Below are 16,980 nucleotides of genomic sequence, written 5' to 3' on the forward strand. Positions count from 1 at the left end.
GGACAAGTGAGGTGGCTTGCATGTCTTGGCTCTTGTGAACAGTGATGCTCTGAACATACGGGCTGCATGTATCTCTTTGGATTCTACTTCTGTCTGGTAAATGCCCAGGAGTGGGGTTGCTGGTCATATGGCGACTCTCTCCTTAGTTTTTTCGAGGCACCTCTACAGCATTCCCACCGACCCCCCTGAAACTCAGCATAACGCCTGCCAGGCCACCGAGCAGACCCTTCTGAGAAGCACCTTCATCCACGAGGCCCTCGGTCTGGAAGTGGATGCAGCTGCTGCTTCTCCAGGCAGGAGGAAATCATGACGGGTCCTCAGGACTCTTCCTGAGCTCAGCACTTCCGTCCATCCTCTGGGCCTTGCTGGTCTCCCGCTGCTGAGGCCAGGAGGAGTTCTGACGGAGCCGCTGGGCCTTCTCCCATCTGTTAGAGAACAGTCTTGTCAGTCTGTTGTGAGACTGTCTGCCCCCCAGCACCCCCAAGGCCCCGCTGAGGGGCAGGAAGAGAGGCTTCTGTTTATCTCCATGTGGAAACAGTCTCCTGGGAAGAAAGGATGTTTACACAGCAGAACATTGGCCTCATGAGACCCTGATTTGAAGGCGGTGGTCCTCTCGAGTTCAGGATTTGTGGCGATTGGCATAAATTTCTAGGGCCTCGTGTCCATAAATGATCAGCTATTCTTATAATAGGCTTTCTGTGCCCACAAGTAAGTAACCCAGAAAACGGTAGACTCAGGTCTGTAGGGTCCCTAAGCTGGGAGTGGGGTGCTGTGGGAGTCCCAGAAGAAGGCGGTGTGTGTGGTGGGACCCAGGGGCTCCTCGCAGGGGGCTCTGGTCTGCTCACTGGGCACGTTGCATAGTGCGGTCGTTTCCCGTTTGTATGAGAGGTGAATGTAAAGTGACTCTGGTCTGACTCAGATTGCCCCTGGTCCCTCTGAGCCCCAAGTTGTCAAGAGCAGAGCACTGGTCCTTGTCATGTCCTCTTCTGGAACAAGGCCTGGCCTCCCAGGCCACCTGGAGCCAGAGAGCGATGGGCACCCCCAGGCGGCCCTCCTCAGAAAGAAGCAGGGGCTGAGATGGCACAGGTCCTGCAACGCAGGTTCTCTGAGGTCCCCTCGCATCTGAGATGAGAACGGTGACCCCGCCCTCCCTCATGGAGGTGCTATGGGGAGACGCTGATCACACTGGCTCTGATGGAACTCATCATCAGATCCAGATACCTGCATGATGACCCACCAGTGGGTGTACTGGCCCCTCATCAGGTTTGCCCAGCTTCCTGATCAGAAACTAGGGTCCCTATCTTGACCTCTCTGACCCCCGAGGATAAGGTCCATGATGTCAGCTGGAGCTCTGTGTGGGGCTACAGCGTAAGGCCTGGATTCACTTCCCTTCATTCTTGCCAATTTTTTTCACTCCATTCATTCTTTTTTCTTCCTGTATTTCCATGAGGAGCAAAATGTGTGTGTGTGTGTGTGTGTATACAAGAAGCAAATATAAAATATCGTAAAAGGTACTCCTGCTTTGCCTTTACTGAGTTTTAAGATTTTGAAGTCCTGTGAAAAAATAAAAATTTCTCCCACTAGTATTTTCTAGTAAATTTTAGATATTTTTTTCTACAAATAAATTATCACCAAGAAAAGGTATTGACTTCTTATGAAGAAACCATTCATGTAGTAGTGATGTTGATTAAAATATAGTGACTTGAAACATAAGTAGAGGAGAAACTACCTTTTGAGACATAATGAATTTTTTAATGTCTGCCCCCCCCCCTTTTTAATGTAAGGCCCTTGGAGAGAAAAACTTGCTAGGATTTTGGTCACAGTTTAAAAGCTGCCTTCAACACACTTATAAACAATTTGAGTCCATCTGAATGTGTATTTTACAGGTTAAAAAAACAGTACTGGCTAATCTTAGCTTCTTGGCCATAAAAGGAGAAAAAGAATGTATAGTAATATACACATGGAACATGAAATTAATCAAGGGACCTCAGAGGGACACCCAAAATATAAGCTATAGCAACCCACAGATTTGATTTGAGGTACTTTATCACGGCTCCTAAAATAGACTGTTTTGGATATTCTTTACTGTCTGAGCCACCAGAGAAGCCTGTTTGAATTTTTTTTTTTTTTATTGTGGTTGAATAGACATAACACCAGATTTACAATTTTAGTCCTTTTTAAGTGTATAATTCAGTGACATTAAATACATTCCCAAAGTACTGTTTCCAGAACTTGTTCATCATCCCAGTGGAAACTCTGTACCCATTAAACAGTATCTCCCCCACTGCCACCGGCACGCCCTCATCCTCCCACCCGGTTCCTGGGAGCCTGTGTTCCACTTTCCATCTCTATGAATGCGCCTGGTCTGGGCATTGCCTATAGGTGGACTCATACGGTACTTGCCTGTTTTTTGTGTGGCTTATTTCACCTGGGTGATGTTTTCAAGGTTCGTCCATGTATCAGAGTTTCCTTTTTATGTAAATTGTGTGTAATGGACAGAGCAGAGACCCTCAAGCCCGAGCTCCCGTTGGCTCCGTCCTTGCCTCCGGGCAGCTGTGGTGGTCCAGGCAAGCCCGATACCCCAGATGGAACTGGGAGTCCCCGTTTCCCCATGTCCTCCAGTGTCCTGGCAGCATCGGGCAACCTTCCAAACCCTGCTTTCCTCCTTGTCCTGCTGTCCGTCCTGGTGTGGTGCCGACACCCCTGTGGGTCTGGGCCCACATCACTCGCTCCCACCCCTGTCTGCTTCAGGTGGGAGTGCTTTTGCTGAACGGCAGAAGCAGGGAATCTAGATGGCAGAAGGACCTGGCTCACCTGCTGTCATCCTTGGGCAGGGCAGGCGCACATGCTTGTCAGGGATAATCGATTACCTGTCCCAGTGGAAACGGCCAGGGGAGCTGCATCTGCGGAGGATGAAGGATGAAGCTTTCAGGCAGATGGTGCTTCCTGATCGAGCCTCTGCTCTGTCAACTCAGAAGCTGTTAGAACCAGGCTTGACTGCACAAATGGGCTCATATGCAGTCCGCAGAGGAGCCATCTTCATAAGATGTTCCCAGAGTCTGAGTCAAGAACTTCTTGCCCTTTATACCTAGAAGGGAATGGCAGCTTACTTCAGTATTCTTGCCTGGAGAATCCCATGGACAGAGGAGCCTGGCAGGCTTACAGTCCATGGGGTCACAAAGAGTCATACATGACCTAGCGATTGAGCACACACACACACATACCTAGATGAGATCGTCTCAGTTCAGATGGCTTGTGTGTAGACATCTAACACCAGATTTTCTCCTCCGGGCATTTCATGGGAGAGGCTGGTCATTTAGGAGACAGGCAGCTAGATTGCAGAGGCTCTAACAGCGCAGAGCAGACCCTGCACACAAGAGGGATGCAGGTAGCGAGCATTGCAGGGGCGCATGTTCCCAGGGCCACGTCTCGGAACGATGCTTCCGGGGCCACCTCCATTGTTCTCAGCGTAGCTCCATCCTGTGGGTCTCACCCTTGGTGCTCCGGCCTCAGCAGGACACCAGCTGTCCTTTTTGGGGAGAGGAGAGCTGTCCTCAGTGAGCACCTCGGGGCCACCCCTGGGGCTTTGCGACGTTGTCCTGAGTCAGAGCCCGAGGTCCGGAGGGCCGAGTGGGGACTTGCAGGCGCTGGCAGCTCTGACCTTGGTTGTGGAGGGGCTGCAGTAGGAAAACCTGGTCTGGCAGCTGATCAGGCTCATAGAGACTGGGAAGTTCTATGCCATCATGTGCTGGCAGAAATGCGTGGTTTGGGGGCAGGGGCAGCTTCTTACAGCACTGAACAGACAGTAAAACTGGCTGCTTTTAATCACCTGAACCAGGGCTGTTCTGTCTTCCACTGGAGGCCTGCTCCTAGCTCCAGCCCTGCCCAGGACTTTCCATAGGCCAGGCTGGGCCCAGGGAGCAGGGCCGTGGTCCCTGTGCTGCTCCGCCCATCCTGAGTCCTGGGTTCATTCAGCTGGAAGCACGTTGCTCCCGCAGCACTCACTGCTGGCCCAGCTCAGCAGGCGGGGCGGCCCCATCCACAGGCCTCGCAGCCTCCGGGCTGTTCACATGCGGCGAGAACAAGCAGCGTCCTGCCCTCTTCCTGCGGCGCAGTGATGGGTCTTGGCTAACTGACTCATCCGAGACTCCCCAAAGGTGCCGGAGGCTCAGAGAGAGAATACAGAGAGCCTTTGACCAAACCACAAGGTTCACGAGATCGGGGTGCAGGTGACCCCTCCCTCCCTTACGTCACTCAGAGTGTGCCTTGGTGTCAGAGATGGGAATCCGGGTAGGCACGGCTTGGAGATGACGGTCGATGAGGATGACTGAAGACGTGCCCAGGGGCAGGAGTGACTTTGTCTGCAGAGCACGAGGAGAGGGACATCGGAGGTTTTAGAGCCTTTTGGTGGGTGATTCTTGGAGCTGAGTGGTAGCTCCAGATAACAGAGCTCCAGGCAGACGTGGCTCAGCAGGTCGGCCTCGGTCTTAGGGGAGCCTCTAGGACAGAAGCCATCAGCCTGGCAGGGCGATTACGATAGGAGGCATTTGCTGTCCTCAGATGTCCGTCAGACCCTTCCTTGTCCTCTGTGTGAGGCTGTGCTTGATAAGCCCTGGCAGCACAGCACTAATCCTGCCTGGGTCTAATCCTCCTGTTCCACTTCCTGTTCATTTCTCTCTGGCTTCAGGGCTCCCAGTCCAACACTACAGCATTAGATGTACTGGGGGGTGTTTGCAAGTCAGTTCTCTTGTTTTCCAAATATAGCATCTTTTCTGACTCAAAACAGTAGCATATTCATTTTGACTCTCTCAGAGAAATTTTTAAAATCTATAAAGTATGAAGTCACCCATAATTCTACCACCCACCGATAAGAACTGGTAGCATCTCAGAGTAACATTTGCTTCCAAACATTTCAAAGACAAAAATAGTTAATCTCGATGAGATTATATTAAATTTACATTTTTCATCCTGCGTTTCAAGGGTTGGCATTTTATGGAAAGTTTCTCATGTGATTAAAATTGTTTAGTAATCACTTATAATGGTGATACAATATTAACTATTCTCAATGAAATTGGAAACTTGCATGTTTTTCTTCTAAATACTGTGAAAGTTTTCAATCATATAGCAAAGCTTAAAGAATTTTCTAGTGAGCACCTATATAGTCACCACCTATATTCTCCATTAACATTTTACTATATAATATCAAGCATCTTCACCCACTTATTAACCCGGCTTACTTTTTTTTTTTTTTTGATGCATTTGCAAATCAATTGTCAACACCAATTCACTTTTCCATCAATGCATGTTAACTAGAGCTTAATTTTTACTGGCACTTTTTTTGTTGCTAATCTGTATATACTGACTGCACCCATCTCAAGTTTATATTCCCTAGTTTTGACAAATAATGTGCATACATTTGAATAGTATAAAGTGCGATCTATTATTTAGTACAATACTCAAGTCATATTAGAAGGTCCAAAGGGTGTGATGGCAGATTATTATGAAATGGTATCTCAGGTTAATCAGAACATTTCCCGAGGCTCTTTTTGTTTGGGTGCTAAGTATTTTCTCACGTTACATGCACCTGAGAAAAAAAAAAAGTGAATGTTCTCTGAAAATGGGGCAACATTTAAATATATCATTATTTTTTTGATTTGTTTTTCAAAGTACTTCTAACTCTTCTGTGTTGTGTGTGGGTGTGTTCAGTCATTCAGTTGTGTCCATGGGATTTTCCATGGCAAGAATGCTGAAGTGGGTTGCCATTTCCTACTCCAGGGGATCTTTCCAACCCAGAGATCCAACCCATGTCTCTTGCATCTCCTGCACTGGCAGGCGGATTCTTTACCACTGCAGCACCTGGGAAGCCAACTCTTTTGTATTATTTCATCAGAATAGGAAATAATTTGCTTCTCTTAAAGGATGGATAGATTTATTTCTTCCCAGTAGACGAGTGGGAGCCAGGAACAGAGTATTTTTTAAAAGACACAAACTTTATCTTCAGTTCTGACTGGCAAATGGCATGCATTTCTACAGATTTTCAGCTTTCATGAATGCCCAAGGGCCCTATTGATTACCTGCTAAGTGAGTCAATAGAAGCTTCTGAAATGTGGATTCCAGTGCAGTATTTCATATGATGCTTGGTGGTATGACTGAGTGCCTGTGTGTGTTTGCGCACTTTGAGAGGTAGGATTTCTACAGTTTGGGAAACAGACACTTTTTGCTGCAGTCGTCATTTTGGGCTTGCAATGATCATGATTTTCCGTGTTTCTTTTTGTTTATTAATAACCTGCAGTTTAACCTCCTTAGTTCATTTTGTGATGTCCGACTGAGAGCACAGTACTGGGACATGTTTTAGCCAGCAATTTTCTGATTACTAGGCCTGCAGACATATGTCTGTAAGGTTTAAAATGAATCCACCAGCCCTGTTACAGAGCACGGATGTGTCCAAGTCCCCAGATGTGCCTGTGCAGTGACCTGTCATTTTCGTCATCGTGCTCTTTCTTCTCGCAGGAGAAAGTGGCGTCTGCTAGGCTGGGTGTGCTGGCAGTCCCTCTCCGTCCGGGGTGGGCCTCGGGGCCCTGGGCAGTGCAGTGCTGGGCTGGACAGTGCCCCCTGGCTTCGCACTCTGTGCCTGGCTGTCTGGGTTCCCAGGCAGCTCTGACTTCCATGGCTGTACCTTTCTTCCGCCCAAGTGTCCCAATATAACTTTCCTGCTCTTCTCTTCATTTCCTTTGTGGTATTTTGTCCTCTGATAATGGTTTTCTGTCTTTTCCAAATAAGGACTTTTGCCTTCTGCAGTCTCAGATCCTTCAGAAGGCATCAGAGTGCCAAGAAATATTTCCCTGCCTTGAGGTGCCTCGTGAGCTGAGCAGCTTGCCACCATTCCTGTAATAGTCTTTGTGCTCTTTGGCTAAAGGAAGGAGAGAGCTCTTCAGATAATGACCCAGCAATTTGAGGTCAGAAACTTAAAGAAAACAAGCCCAAATGGGGAGATTGGGGTCTGAGGGCTTAAGAGTGCAGGTCAAGGGGGTGCTCCACTTCCGAGTTTGGGGGACCTTGAAACATGACCTGACTTCAGTGTTTTCTTGTCTGTTAACCAATGATAAGAGTGTGTCATATATATATACATTGTGATTCTCCGGGCTCCTGAGAGAAATACAGTAGGTTACATGTGACAAGAAAGTTGAGCATCCTGCCTGGCACGAGTAAACATCCAATAAATGGCAGTTGTTAATCTCGTCACTGTCCTCCCAAGTAGGCGAGAAGAAAGGTGGCCTTGCCACTGTGGCCTTGCAGCATTTCCCACCAGATCCTGGGGGGTTTTTTCTTGTGATGGACCCGGCAGCATATCTGTGGTACTGCTGACTTCAGAGTGAAGGACCAGTCTCCCTGGGAGATGTTTAGGGGTTAGAGGAGAGAATGAAAGGGAAGGAGGTGTCTCCCAGCTGGGACCTGGTGCTTCTGCCTGAAGGAGAAGGTGGTAATTCCCATCCTTCATGTCTCATAACATAGTGAGAATGGTAATACAGGTAAAAAGGTGTTAATAATGTCCTCCTAAAAGGAAGAAGGCCCAGGCACCTTCATTTTCTTGCTCTGATGGTACAGCTGTGTGCTGCAAATCAGCACTCAAAATCCAAACAACTTGCAAAATAATAAGAATTTGTATGGGCTTCTCTGATAGCTCAGCTGGTAAAGAATCCACCTGCAATGCAGGAGACCCCAATTCAATTCCTGGGTTGGGAAGATCCCCTGAAGAAGGGATAGGCTATCCACTCCAGTATTCTTGGGCTTCCCTGGTGGCTCAGCTGGTGAAGAATCCTCCTGCAGTGTGGCAGACCTGGGTTAGATCCCTGGGTTGGGAAGATCCTTTGGAGGAGGGCATGGCAGCCTCCAAGAATACTCCAGTATTCTTGCCTAGAGAATCCCCATGGACAGAGGAGCCTGTTACATGACAGTCCGTGGGGCTGCAAAGAGTCAGACACGACTGAGCGACTAAGCACACAGCAAGAATCTTTAAGAATTCTGACACTCTTCTGCCTCCATCCATACTCTCTCCCATGCTGACTCATAATCTACAGCATCCTAAATTTCATTTGCTGCCTTTTATTCGCAATATAAAATTTAAGCCCAAAGTCTGTATCTGAAATGTTGTTGCAATTGAGAGCTTGATAGTTTTTCTGAAATCACTGGAAAGAAACTGGCTTGCTTAAAATGTTAAGAATTGACACGCAAGTCCAAATAATTGCCTGACTTCATGTTTATTTAATCATATCCAATACTCAGCAAGTAAAAAAAAATGGCTTAAAACTCAACATTCAGAAAACAAAGATCATGGCATCCGGTCCCATCACTTCATGGCAAATAGATGGGGAGACAGTGGAAACAGTGACAGACTTTATTTTCTTGGGCTCCAAAATCGTTGCAGATGGTGACTACAGCCATGAAATTAAAAGACTCTTGCTCCTTGGAAGAAAAGCTATGACAAACCTAGACAGCATATTAAAAAGCAGAGATATTACTTTGCCAACAAAGGTCTGTCTGGTCAAAGCTATGATTTTTCCAGTAATTATGTACGGATGTGAGAGTTGGACCATAAGGAAAGCTGAGGGCTGAAAAATTGATGCTTTTGGACTGTGGTGTTGGAAAAGACTCTTGAGAGTCCCTTGGACAGCAAGGAAATCAAACCAGTCAATCGTAAAGGAAATCAATGCTGAATATTCACTGGAAAGACTGATGCTGAAGCTCCAGTACTTCAGCACCTGATGCAAAGAGCTGACTCATTGGAAAAGACCCTGATGCTGGGAAAGATTGAAGGCAGGAGGAGAAGGGGACAGCAGAGGATAAGATGGTAGAATGGCATCACCAATTCACTGGACATGAGTTTGAGCAAGCTCCGGGAATTGGTGATGGACAGAGAAGACTGGTGTGATGCCATCAGTGGGGTTGCAAAGAGTTGGACACAGCTGAGCAACTGATCTGAACTGACTGAATACTCAGCAAATGTATCAGCCATAGATGGATTCAATTTGGATCCAAACTCAATTTTTTTTCCTTCTCAATAGGAATTTTAGAGTTGGTCTGATGGCAGTTGGCCAGGCTAAAAAGGAAGAGTGGACTGAATCACAGGGGAGTCACCCTTCTGGGTTCTGTTCATTCGACAGTCAGCATTCACCCCTTTCCTTATTTGTTGAAAGACTCTCCACTGGATCTGAGTCATCTGGAGGGGTGAGCTGGCCATGATGCTCATACCCCTCCTCCTGCACCCTGGGTCCCCACCAGTGCACCCAGAGCATGGAGCCCTACCTGGGCAAGACTTGAGATGTGAGTGCAAAGGGACCTGTACCCTAGTCTGGGACTCATGACAGCTTAGCACATGTCTGCAGTGCTGTGGGGTGCCTGGCCAGTCCCCCTAACTCTCAGAGGGCTTCCTGGTCTCTTTCACCAACCATATGTGTACCAGTTATACCTCAAGGACCAAACTAATAAAAGCAGCATCACCTTGTGAAAAGAGACCCCAAACCTGGCTGATAACTTCTGGTGAGGCCATTGTCATCCCACACAGACACCTGTGATTCAGTGATGGCCTCTTTCCTCTGACCTCTTTAGTGGAGGAAAATATGTTGATATGTGGATCCTTTATATGTTTATCCTAAAAAATATGTTGATCCTTTATTTCCCAAAGAGATGGAGACCTCAATAATAACCATATTTACAAAACCCATGTCTTAAAACAAGGCTTACTTACCAGACATAACTGAATGTAGAAAGCCCTTTTTCAACACTGTATGCAAATTAGTTAGGTTTTTGCATGTATATTTAAGACTATACTTCAACTAGTGTTTGTATCTTCAGCATGTGTACTTTAATCAGGTGGTGAATTATTCTTTCAGTCTTCGGTAGTAACTGGAAGTTGTCTTATGCTTTTGGTATTGCTTTGTAAAAGATTTTCATTTCAGAGAGGAGTGTTCACCTTTACCATTTAGCATAGTGATTTAAGTGTTGATCATTCCATTCAAGGAGAGTCATAATTTTTAATGGTAAATAGTGAGGTTTTGGTGGCTCAGACAGTAAAGCGTCTGCCGACAATGCGAGAGACCCAGGTTCAATCCCTGGGTTGGGAACATCCCCCTGGGGAAGGAAATGGCAACCCACTCCAGTACTCTTGCCTGGAGAATCCCATGGATGGAGGAGCCTGATGGGCTACAGTCCATGGGGTCGCAAAGAGTCGGACACGACTGAGTGACTTCCGCTGTAGTGGACAGAATTTCATTTCCTGTTTTTTTAACTGCAAAGGAAACAGTATTCGCTGCCGATAAATTTGGAGACTTTGAAAAGCCATGCAAAAAATTAGAATCACTTGTAATTCTATCATCCAAAGGGGATCACTGTTCACATTTTGATAAACCTTTTTTCTAGTTGACTTTTATCACATACGTATGAAATACATATGCATACTTATAGATATAAGTTGAAGTCACAAAATACATGCTATTTGTAGTCGGCATTTTCCTCTTAGTATATTTCCTGAATCTTTAAGTGTTCTTCAGAAACATCATTTTAATAACCTGCACAGTGTTCATTTACTATTATGAGAGGTACTGTGATGAGCGTTCTTGGTTCATTCATAAATCTTCACACAAGGATCAGTGTTTTTCTTTAGGACACATTGCCAGAGGTGGGATTCCTGGGTCACATATATGCACTGGTCAGGCTGCACTGCCCACTGGAAGTCCACTCATGCTGATCCGTGTGGGGGGCTGGTCTGGGGACACTTGCTAACACTGGGCGTCATACTTCTTTTGGTTCATAAATCTCTTAAGGGAGAAACTATACCTTGTTGCTTTAATTACTGGTCATCATGTTTATTGGCCGTTTGTTTATTTTCTTATTAAGATGGTTTTCCTTTCCCTATTGCTTGCCAAATATTGTTCTTTTGTCTGTCTTGTGTTCAAAAAATCCTTTTTTCCCCATTTTATCATTTGCTTTTTAATACTATTAAGTGTTTTATTTTGATAATATAAAAATTTTTAATCTTACAAATCCACTCATCTTTCCTTGGATGTTTCAGCTTTCATTTCTTGTGTTTATAAAGTCCATGCCCCCAAAACAAATAGAAATTCATCTCTCTCTCTCTGAGATTTTGTGTGCATGTCTTCTACATCTAGATTTTTAATTCATCTGAAATTTTTAAAAATACATAGTGTGGATCTGTTTTGGTTTTTTTTCTTCCTAATCCATAGATGAGGCTGTGCTCCAGTAAAACTTAGTCACAAAATAGGCTGTGGGTTGATTGGTCCTGATGGCCTTAGTTTGCCTATCTCTGTTTTAGCTGAATTTTTGAATCTTTTAAGTCCTTCATCCTCGTCTCCCTTACAAATACAAAAAAAGTACTTGTGTTTGTGTATGTGTATATATATATGTGTGTGTATATTGTCACACACACAAATACTTTTTATGTGTGTATATGTTACACTGTCCCATGGGCAGAGGAGCCTGGTAAGCTACAGTCTGTGGGGCCCCAAAGAGTCAGACACGAGTGCAATGATGATGGTACAGTATATATATATATATATAGAGAGAGAGAGAGAGAGGGGAATTTGGTTAAAGAGTCTTATAAAATGATTTGGGAAAAATGTGACATGTTTATAACATAGGGTTTTCCCATCAAGCAACACCCAGCGTTCATCTGTGTCCATCACCAACCAAAATTTTATAGTTTCTTTGCTGCTGGTTAATTTCAGTCCTTGCGGTGTTTCTCATTGTAGTTGCCACTGTGACTAGGATCTGTGTCAGGGTTCCCACAACCCCCTGCCTGTTCCCTGGTTCACTGGAATGATCACAGGACTGGGCAGTTGTGTTCAGGGCAGGACAAGGGAGAAGACTCCCCACCCCCAACCAGGCAGGTCAGTGGAGGAGCTACTGCAGCTGAGGTTCTGGGACCAGCTTCCACCCCGCTCCCCACCCGCTCCCCACCCACACCAACTCTAACTTCTCATCTCTTCTCTCAGTTACCTTTTCACCAGGCCACCAGCCTCCAGGAGGCTCAGGGCAGCTAGAGTTTTAGTTGTTTCTTAACCCCGAGATTCATCCAATACATGGCATGATCTAATGTGACACCAAGACACCAAAATGTACACAGAACTGAGTGAATTAACTTTAGATCCGACATGATGGAGGCGGCCTGCAGAAGAGCCTCCTCCCCTGGCCGGGTAGAGTGAGAGGTGCGGCAGAGGCTCGAAGCCCAGAGGGCACTGCCACGCTCTCCCCCTACCCCATGAGCTCCCCTGGAGGAGGGGATTTGTCCCTTCTTTCAGGGGGAGCTGCAGAGGGAAGGCAGCAGCTGTGGGGGAATCCTTTCCGCCATAGGCTCCCTAAGGTCTGAATGATGCCGGTCTGAACTCTCCAGACTGCTTTCTTCTGAAATGTGCTGTGACGATGTCCATCCTCTCAGCTCCTTTGTCGTCCCCTCGGAGCTCCTCCCTCTCCTTCCAGCCGTTCTGTCTCCTCCCTTTGCCCAAGGGGGGACTGCCTTGGCTTCCTGCCCCTCCGTCTCAGACACTCCTTGGCCCTTTGATTGATACATATGCTTGTCTTTCAGACATACTTCTTGCCCACAGCAGGCCAAGGTGCTCTGTGATGGGTGTAAAACTAGCTACTTCCCATATGAATACATGATGAGCTTGCTAAGACCTCTAAGAGGGAGGTTTAATCAGGAATTGCAGTGGCTTCGTGGGGAATATTGCGACCTGGATTCTCCACAAACCAGGACCACCGTCTCTCCCTTCCGACCACTTTCTGTCTCACCCCTTACCCACAGGGGCCCAGGAAACAGCAATTATTTTTTTTAATTGAATTTATTTTTGGCACTGCTGGGTCTTCATTGCTGCCTGAGGGCTTTCTCTAGTTGAGTAAGTGGGGGCTCCTCTCTAGTTGTGGCGCACAGTCGTCTTGTTGCTGTGGCTTGTCTGGTTTCAGAGCACAGGCTCTGGAGCGCGGGCTCAGTAGTTGTGGTACACAGGCTTAGCTGCCCCACGGCCTGTGCGATCTTCTTAGACCAGGAATTGAACCCATGTCCCTTTCGTTGGCAGGTGATTCTTAACCGCTGGACCACCAGGTGAGGCCAGCAATTAGTTTTGATATTAGCCCAAACAAAACATAATTCAGAGGAGAAATCACCCTCAGAACATTACGTATGTGTTTTCCAACGCTTCCTACCCTCTTCCCGTCCCCCCTCCTCAGTCACAATGATCCTGGCGTCCCTGTTTATGAAACTGAACGATTGGGGAAAACCCCAAGTTCAATAATCAGGACTTGAAGCCTCTCAGGAGGCAAACACCTCCCAAGCTCTACTTTGTTTTGTGATTCCAGTGACAAAAGAGCCTCCTTCCACTGTGTGTGTGTCCCCTCCCAGGGGCGAGGGGACATGCTGCCTTGAGCCGGTTCCTACATGTGACCCCCCCACTTTGTAACAGAATGTCGCCTGGCTCTGTTTCAGAGTTCCTTGAAGAGAAGAGGCAGCCGGGAAGCGTACAAAGAGAAGAAAGCCTTCACCCAGGTAAGCAGCATCTCACTCTCATGTGATGTCTCCTCATTTTGAGTTTTCTTGAAAAGTGTGAGCATCACCTTGAAGGTCGCCAAAGAATCACCACCTGTGCAGTCATCTGAGCTCACCCAGAGCCTCCATGGGTGAATTGTCTTCCCAAACCAAGAGCTCTTCCCTTTTGTTTCTTTCACTGGTCGGCTGGTGGTTTCCTCAAGAAGGAGGGGAACAGACCGACTTCCTGGGCAGCATAATAGGTGCCGTTCGGGGCTCTGCTGTGTTCTTAGATGGTGACGGGCATTCTGGCCGTCCAAGTCAGTCACACAGTAAAAGAGTGAGATAGCACAGCTGCCGTCACGTCGGGTTGTCCAGAAAGCATCGTTTTGAGGGTTGGAGTTTTTTTTTTTAATGCACAAGCTGAATAGTATCTTAAATTGCCCTAATCGAAAGCAAGGTGTTCTCTGCAAGGTGGTCAGAGTGGGGCCCTCTGCGCACAATGCATTGTGTCCTTCAGAACTTCTTTTCTGAACACACTGCATTTCTTTCTTTGTTTTCTAAATTGCTACTAGTATTAGATGTTGGAAAGAACAAGGCCTCTTTGGGGTGTCTGCTCCCTGGAGACCCCAGAGCACAGAGTGATGAGAGAGACACCACGGAGAGTCCAGGAAACTACGAGGCCCAGTGCCCACCCCTCTGTGAATCCCCCCTCCCCATTCCCTTGGGTCTCTCCTCTCCCTGAAGCCCCCATCCCCACAGCAGCTTTCATGGAGGGCCAGGGAGAAGGAAATGGCAACCCACTCCAGTGTTCTTGCCTGGAGAATCCCAGGGATGGGTGATCCTGGTGGTCTGCGGTCTATGGGGTCACACAGAGTCGGACACGACTGAAGTGACTTAGCAGCAGCAGCAGCAGGCCTGGTGAGCCGGAGAAACGGCAAGGCTTAGCTGTTTTCTTCCGTGTCTCTGCTGCCCAAATCTCACTTTGGAACTGCTAATAATGGGGACGTTAAAGCCTGTTGTCCCCAGATGCTGGGCGCTTCGGCCCCTGGCCTTCAAGACTGTTTCAACTTCTGGCTTCTGACCGGGGAAGAGCTGTTCTTTAAAAGCGTCATCTTTGCATATCGTGGGGTGACTAGTGCAGTGCACTCACCGGGGGTCAGTGAGGCTGGGAACAGGAGGGGGAGACCTGAGAGTGGGGTCATTGAGCGGGGAGTTTCTGTCTGGCAGAACGGAGGAGCCGAGCACCTTGGGAACTGCAGGTCTACAGCCAAAGCTCAGAGGAAACTGCCGCCCCGGCGCAAGGTAGGAGCGCGAGCAGCGGTCGGCGGCGCTGGGGTGCTGGCCAGAGGCAGACTTGCAAGCCAGACAATATACACCCGCAGCGTTATATTTCTGTTGCTTGTCAAGGCCTTTCCGCTGGTGGCGGCGGTGGTGGTCCTGTGTGCGTCCTGCCCCACCCCGGGCCGTGCTGGGCTTCTCTGCCACACCACAGAGAGTCACGTGGGCCGGCTACTGGATCTGCTTCATGCTCCTTCCTGGAGCTGTCGGACCGTCTCCTGAAACCAGAGCTCGAGGTCGGCCTTGCCCCTCCCGGGGAGTCTTGGCAGAGTTCTAGAAAGTCTTCAGTTACCAGATAAGATGGGTGTCCAGCCTGTGCTGCTACAGCTGAGGCTGTGATTCCCCCATCGTATCACAAGAAGTTGGCCTCCTGCCCCAGAACAGGCCAAGCCCGGCTCCCCCCAGCCTCCCCTTACCTTCATGCCGGCTTCGGCTGCCCCCACTGAGCAATGAAGTTGACCACACACTCCCTCGGTTTCAAAGACGGCCTTTTTTTTTTTTTTTTTAATCAAAACTTGCATTAGTCCTGGTGGCAGGGCTGGCTGTGCATGGGTGTTGCATAGAAACAAAGCATGCTTTCATCATATGTTAGAATTCCTGGTGTGGGGGTAGTTTCTTTCCTTAAGGAGCTGGAGCCTTTTTGGATATTTGGTCAATCCTCAGGTAATCTATGAATCGGACACTTACTAGGGTATGTCGTAGAATCCTGCTTTTTTACCCGGCCTGGGTTTAAGTTCGAGGAGACAGGGGAGGAAGATGGTTCTGATTTAGAATCAGATTTGTGGGGAATGGCAGGGGGTCGGGGGACAGTGTAAGGTTTCCAGAAGTCAAGGCGATTTGAGGGCTTGCTGGGGTTTTGTACCATGTAGGGGGGTGCAGATAAGTGCTTCTATCTGAGCACAGAGCCCTGGGGAACACCAGACTCCATGTGCATCCTCCAACAGTTCAGCTCAACTTCTGGGGGGAACAACCCTCAGGAGAGACAGCCTGAGATGCCCTGACCCTGGTTTGAGATAGAAGCGTCCTGAACTGTGCAGGGGGCTCTGCTGCTCGGCCGCCACCATCTCAAGGGCTCACCAGTCGTGAGATTCCAGGGAGGGTGGGTCAGGACACTGGTCCCGCCTGGGACTCTGCCCAAGCTTGAGTCCCGGGCTGAAGGTGGAATTCCCCTGGGACAGGTGACATTCCCCTCCACTGTCTCCACGGCTGTCCCCAGCACTGAAGTGAACTTCTGTGCTTAAGTTGGAGACAGGATGGTGTAGGTGATTCTAGACTCAGGACAAGCACTAGCTACCAGGTTCATGATGGGGCTAAACATCTTTCTCTCCTGGGCTTGTCATCCCTGAAGTGATTCATTTACAAAGTACTGACACTCTGTCTCCACTGACACCTGTTTTAGTTTATTCAAACCCCTTCTTGTGACAACAAAGACCTCTCTATATTTGGACACATAGATTTCTTATAAATCTATATCAAAAAATTTAAAAAGATGCTTTTGATCTGCTTTCAAAAGTTCTAAGAACCTGGGTTGTTTAACATGCCAATTTCTGGTACACAATATGTATTCAGTATTTCCTGAAGGAATGAATAACAAATAAGTAGGCTTTTCCCCTTAGTGTTAAGTTAGGATTAAATACTGTATGTGTTTTATGGCCCATGTATTCTGTGTAGGCCCTGTACATCGTTACCCCAGCAGTGATGGTAACCTATCTTGCTCCATTGCGTGGCCAGTCAGCTTTACTTCCAGTTGTCGCAGACCCCTCGTTACGTCCACCTTTGTTGTTGTTGTTCAGTCGCTAAATTGTGTCTGACTCTCTGCGACCCCATGGATTGCAGCACACCAGGCTTCCCTGTCCCTTACCATCTCCTGGAATTTGCTCAAACTTACGTCCATTGAGTCGGTGATGCCATCCAACCATTTCATCCTCTGTGGCCCCTTTTCCTCCTGTCTTCAATCTTTCCCAGCATCAGAGTCTTTTCCAATGAGTCAGCCCTTCGCATCAGGTGGCCAAAATATTGGAGCTTCAGCTTCAACATCAGTCCTTCCAATGAATATTCAAATTTGATTTCCTTTAGGATTGATTGGTTTGATCTCCCTGCAGTCC

The 16,980-nt window shown here is 47.6% G+C and overlaps 1 protein-coding gene across 5 annotated transcripts in view; it reads left to right on the forward strand.

Annotated features, from left to right (window-relative positions):
• Positions 1-16,980, forward strand: part of MTCL1 (microtubule crosslinking factor 1) — a 113,358-nt gene that overhangs the window by 54,225 nt on the left and 42,153 nt on the right. For 3 of the 5 annotated variants that reach the window (XM_061399916.1, XM_061399915.1, XM_061399913.1), the window contains exon 4: positions 13,496-13,555. In XM_061399916.1, coding sequence (XP_061255900.1) covers positions 13,496-13,555 — 60 coding nt within the window. Of the gene's footprint in view, positions 1-13,495; positions 13,556-14,764; positions 14,840-16,980 lie in introns of all 5 variants that reach the window. The other 2 variants (XM_061399914.1, XM_061399912.1) reach the window with 1 other exon arrangement.

This window comes from Bos javanicus, chromosome 24 (assembly GCF_032452875.1).
Source record: "Bos javanicus breed banteng chromosome 24, ARS-OSU_banteng_1.0, whole genome shotgun sequence".
NCBI lineage: Eukaryota > Metazoa > Chordata > Mammalia > Artiodactyla > Bovidae > Bos > Bos javanicus.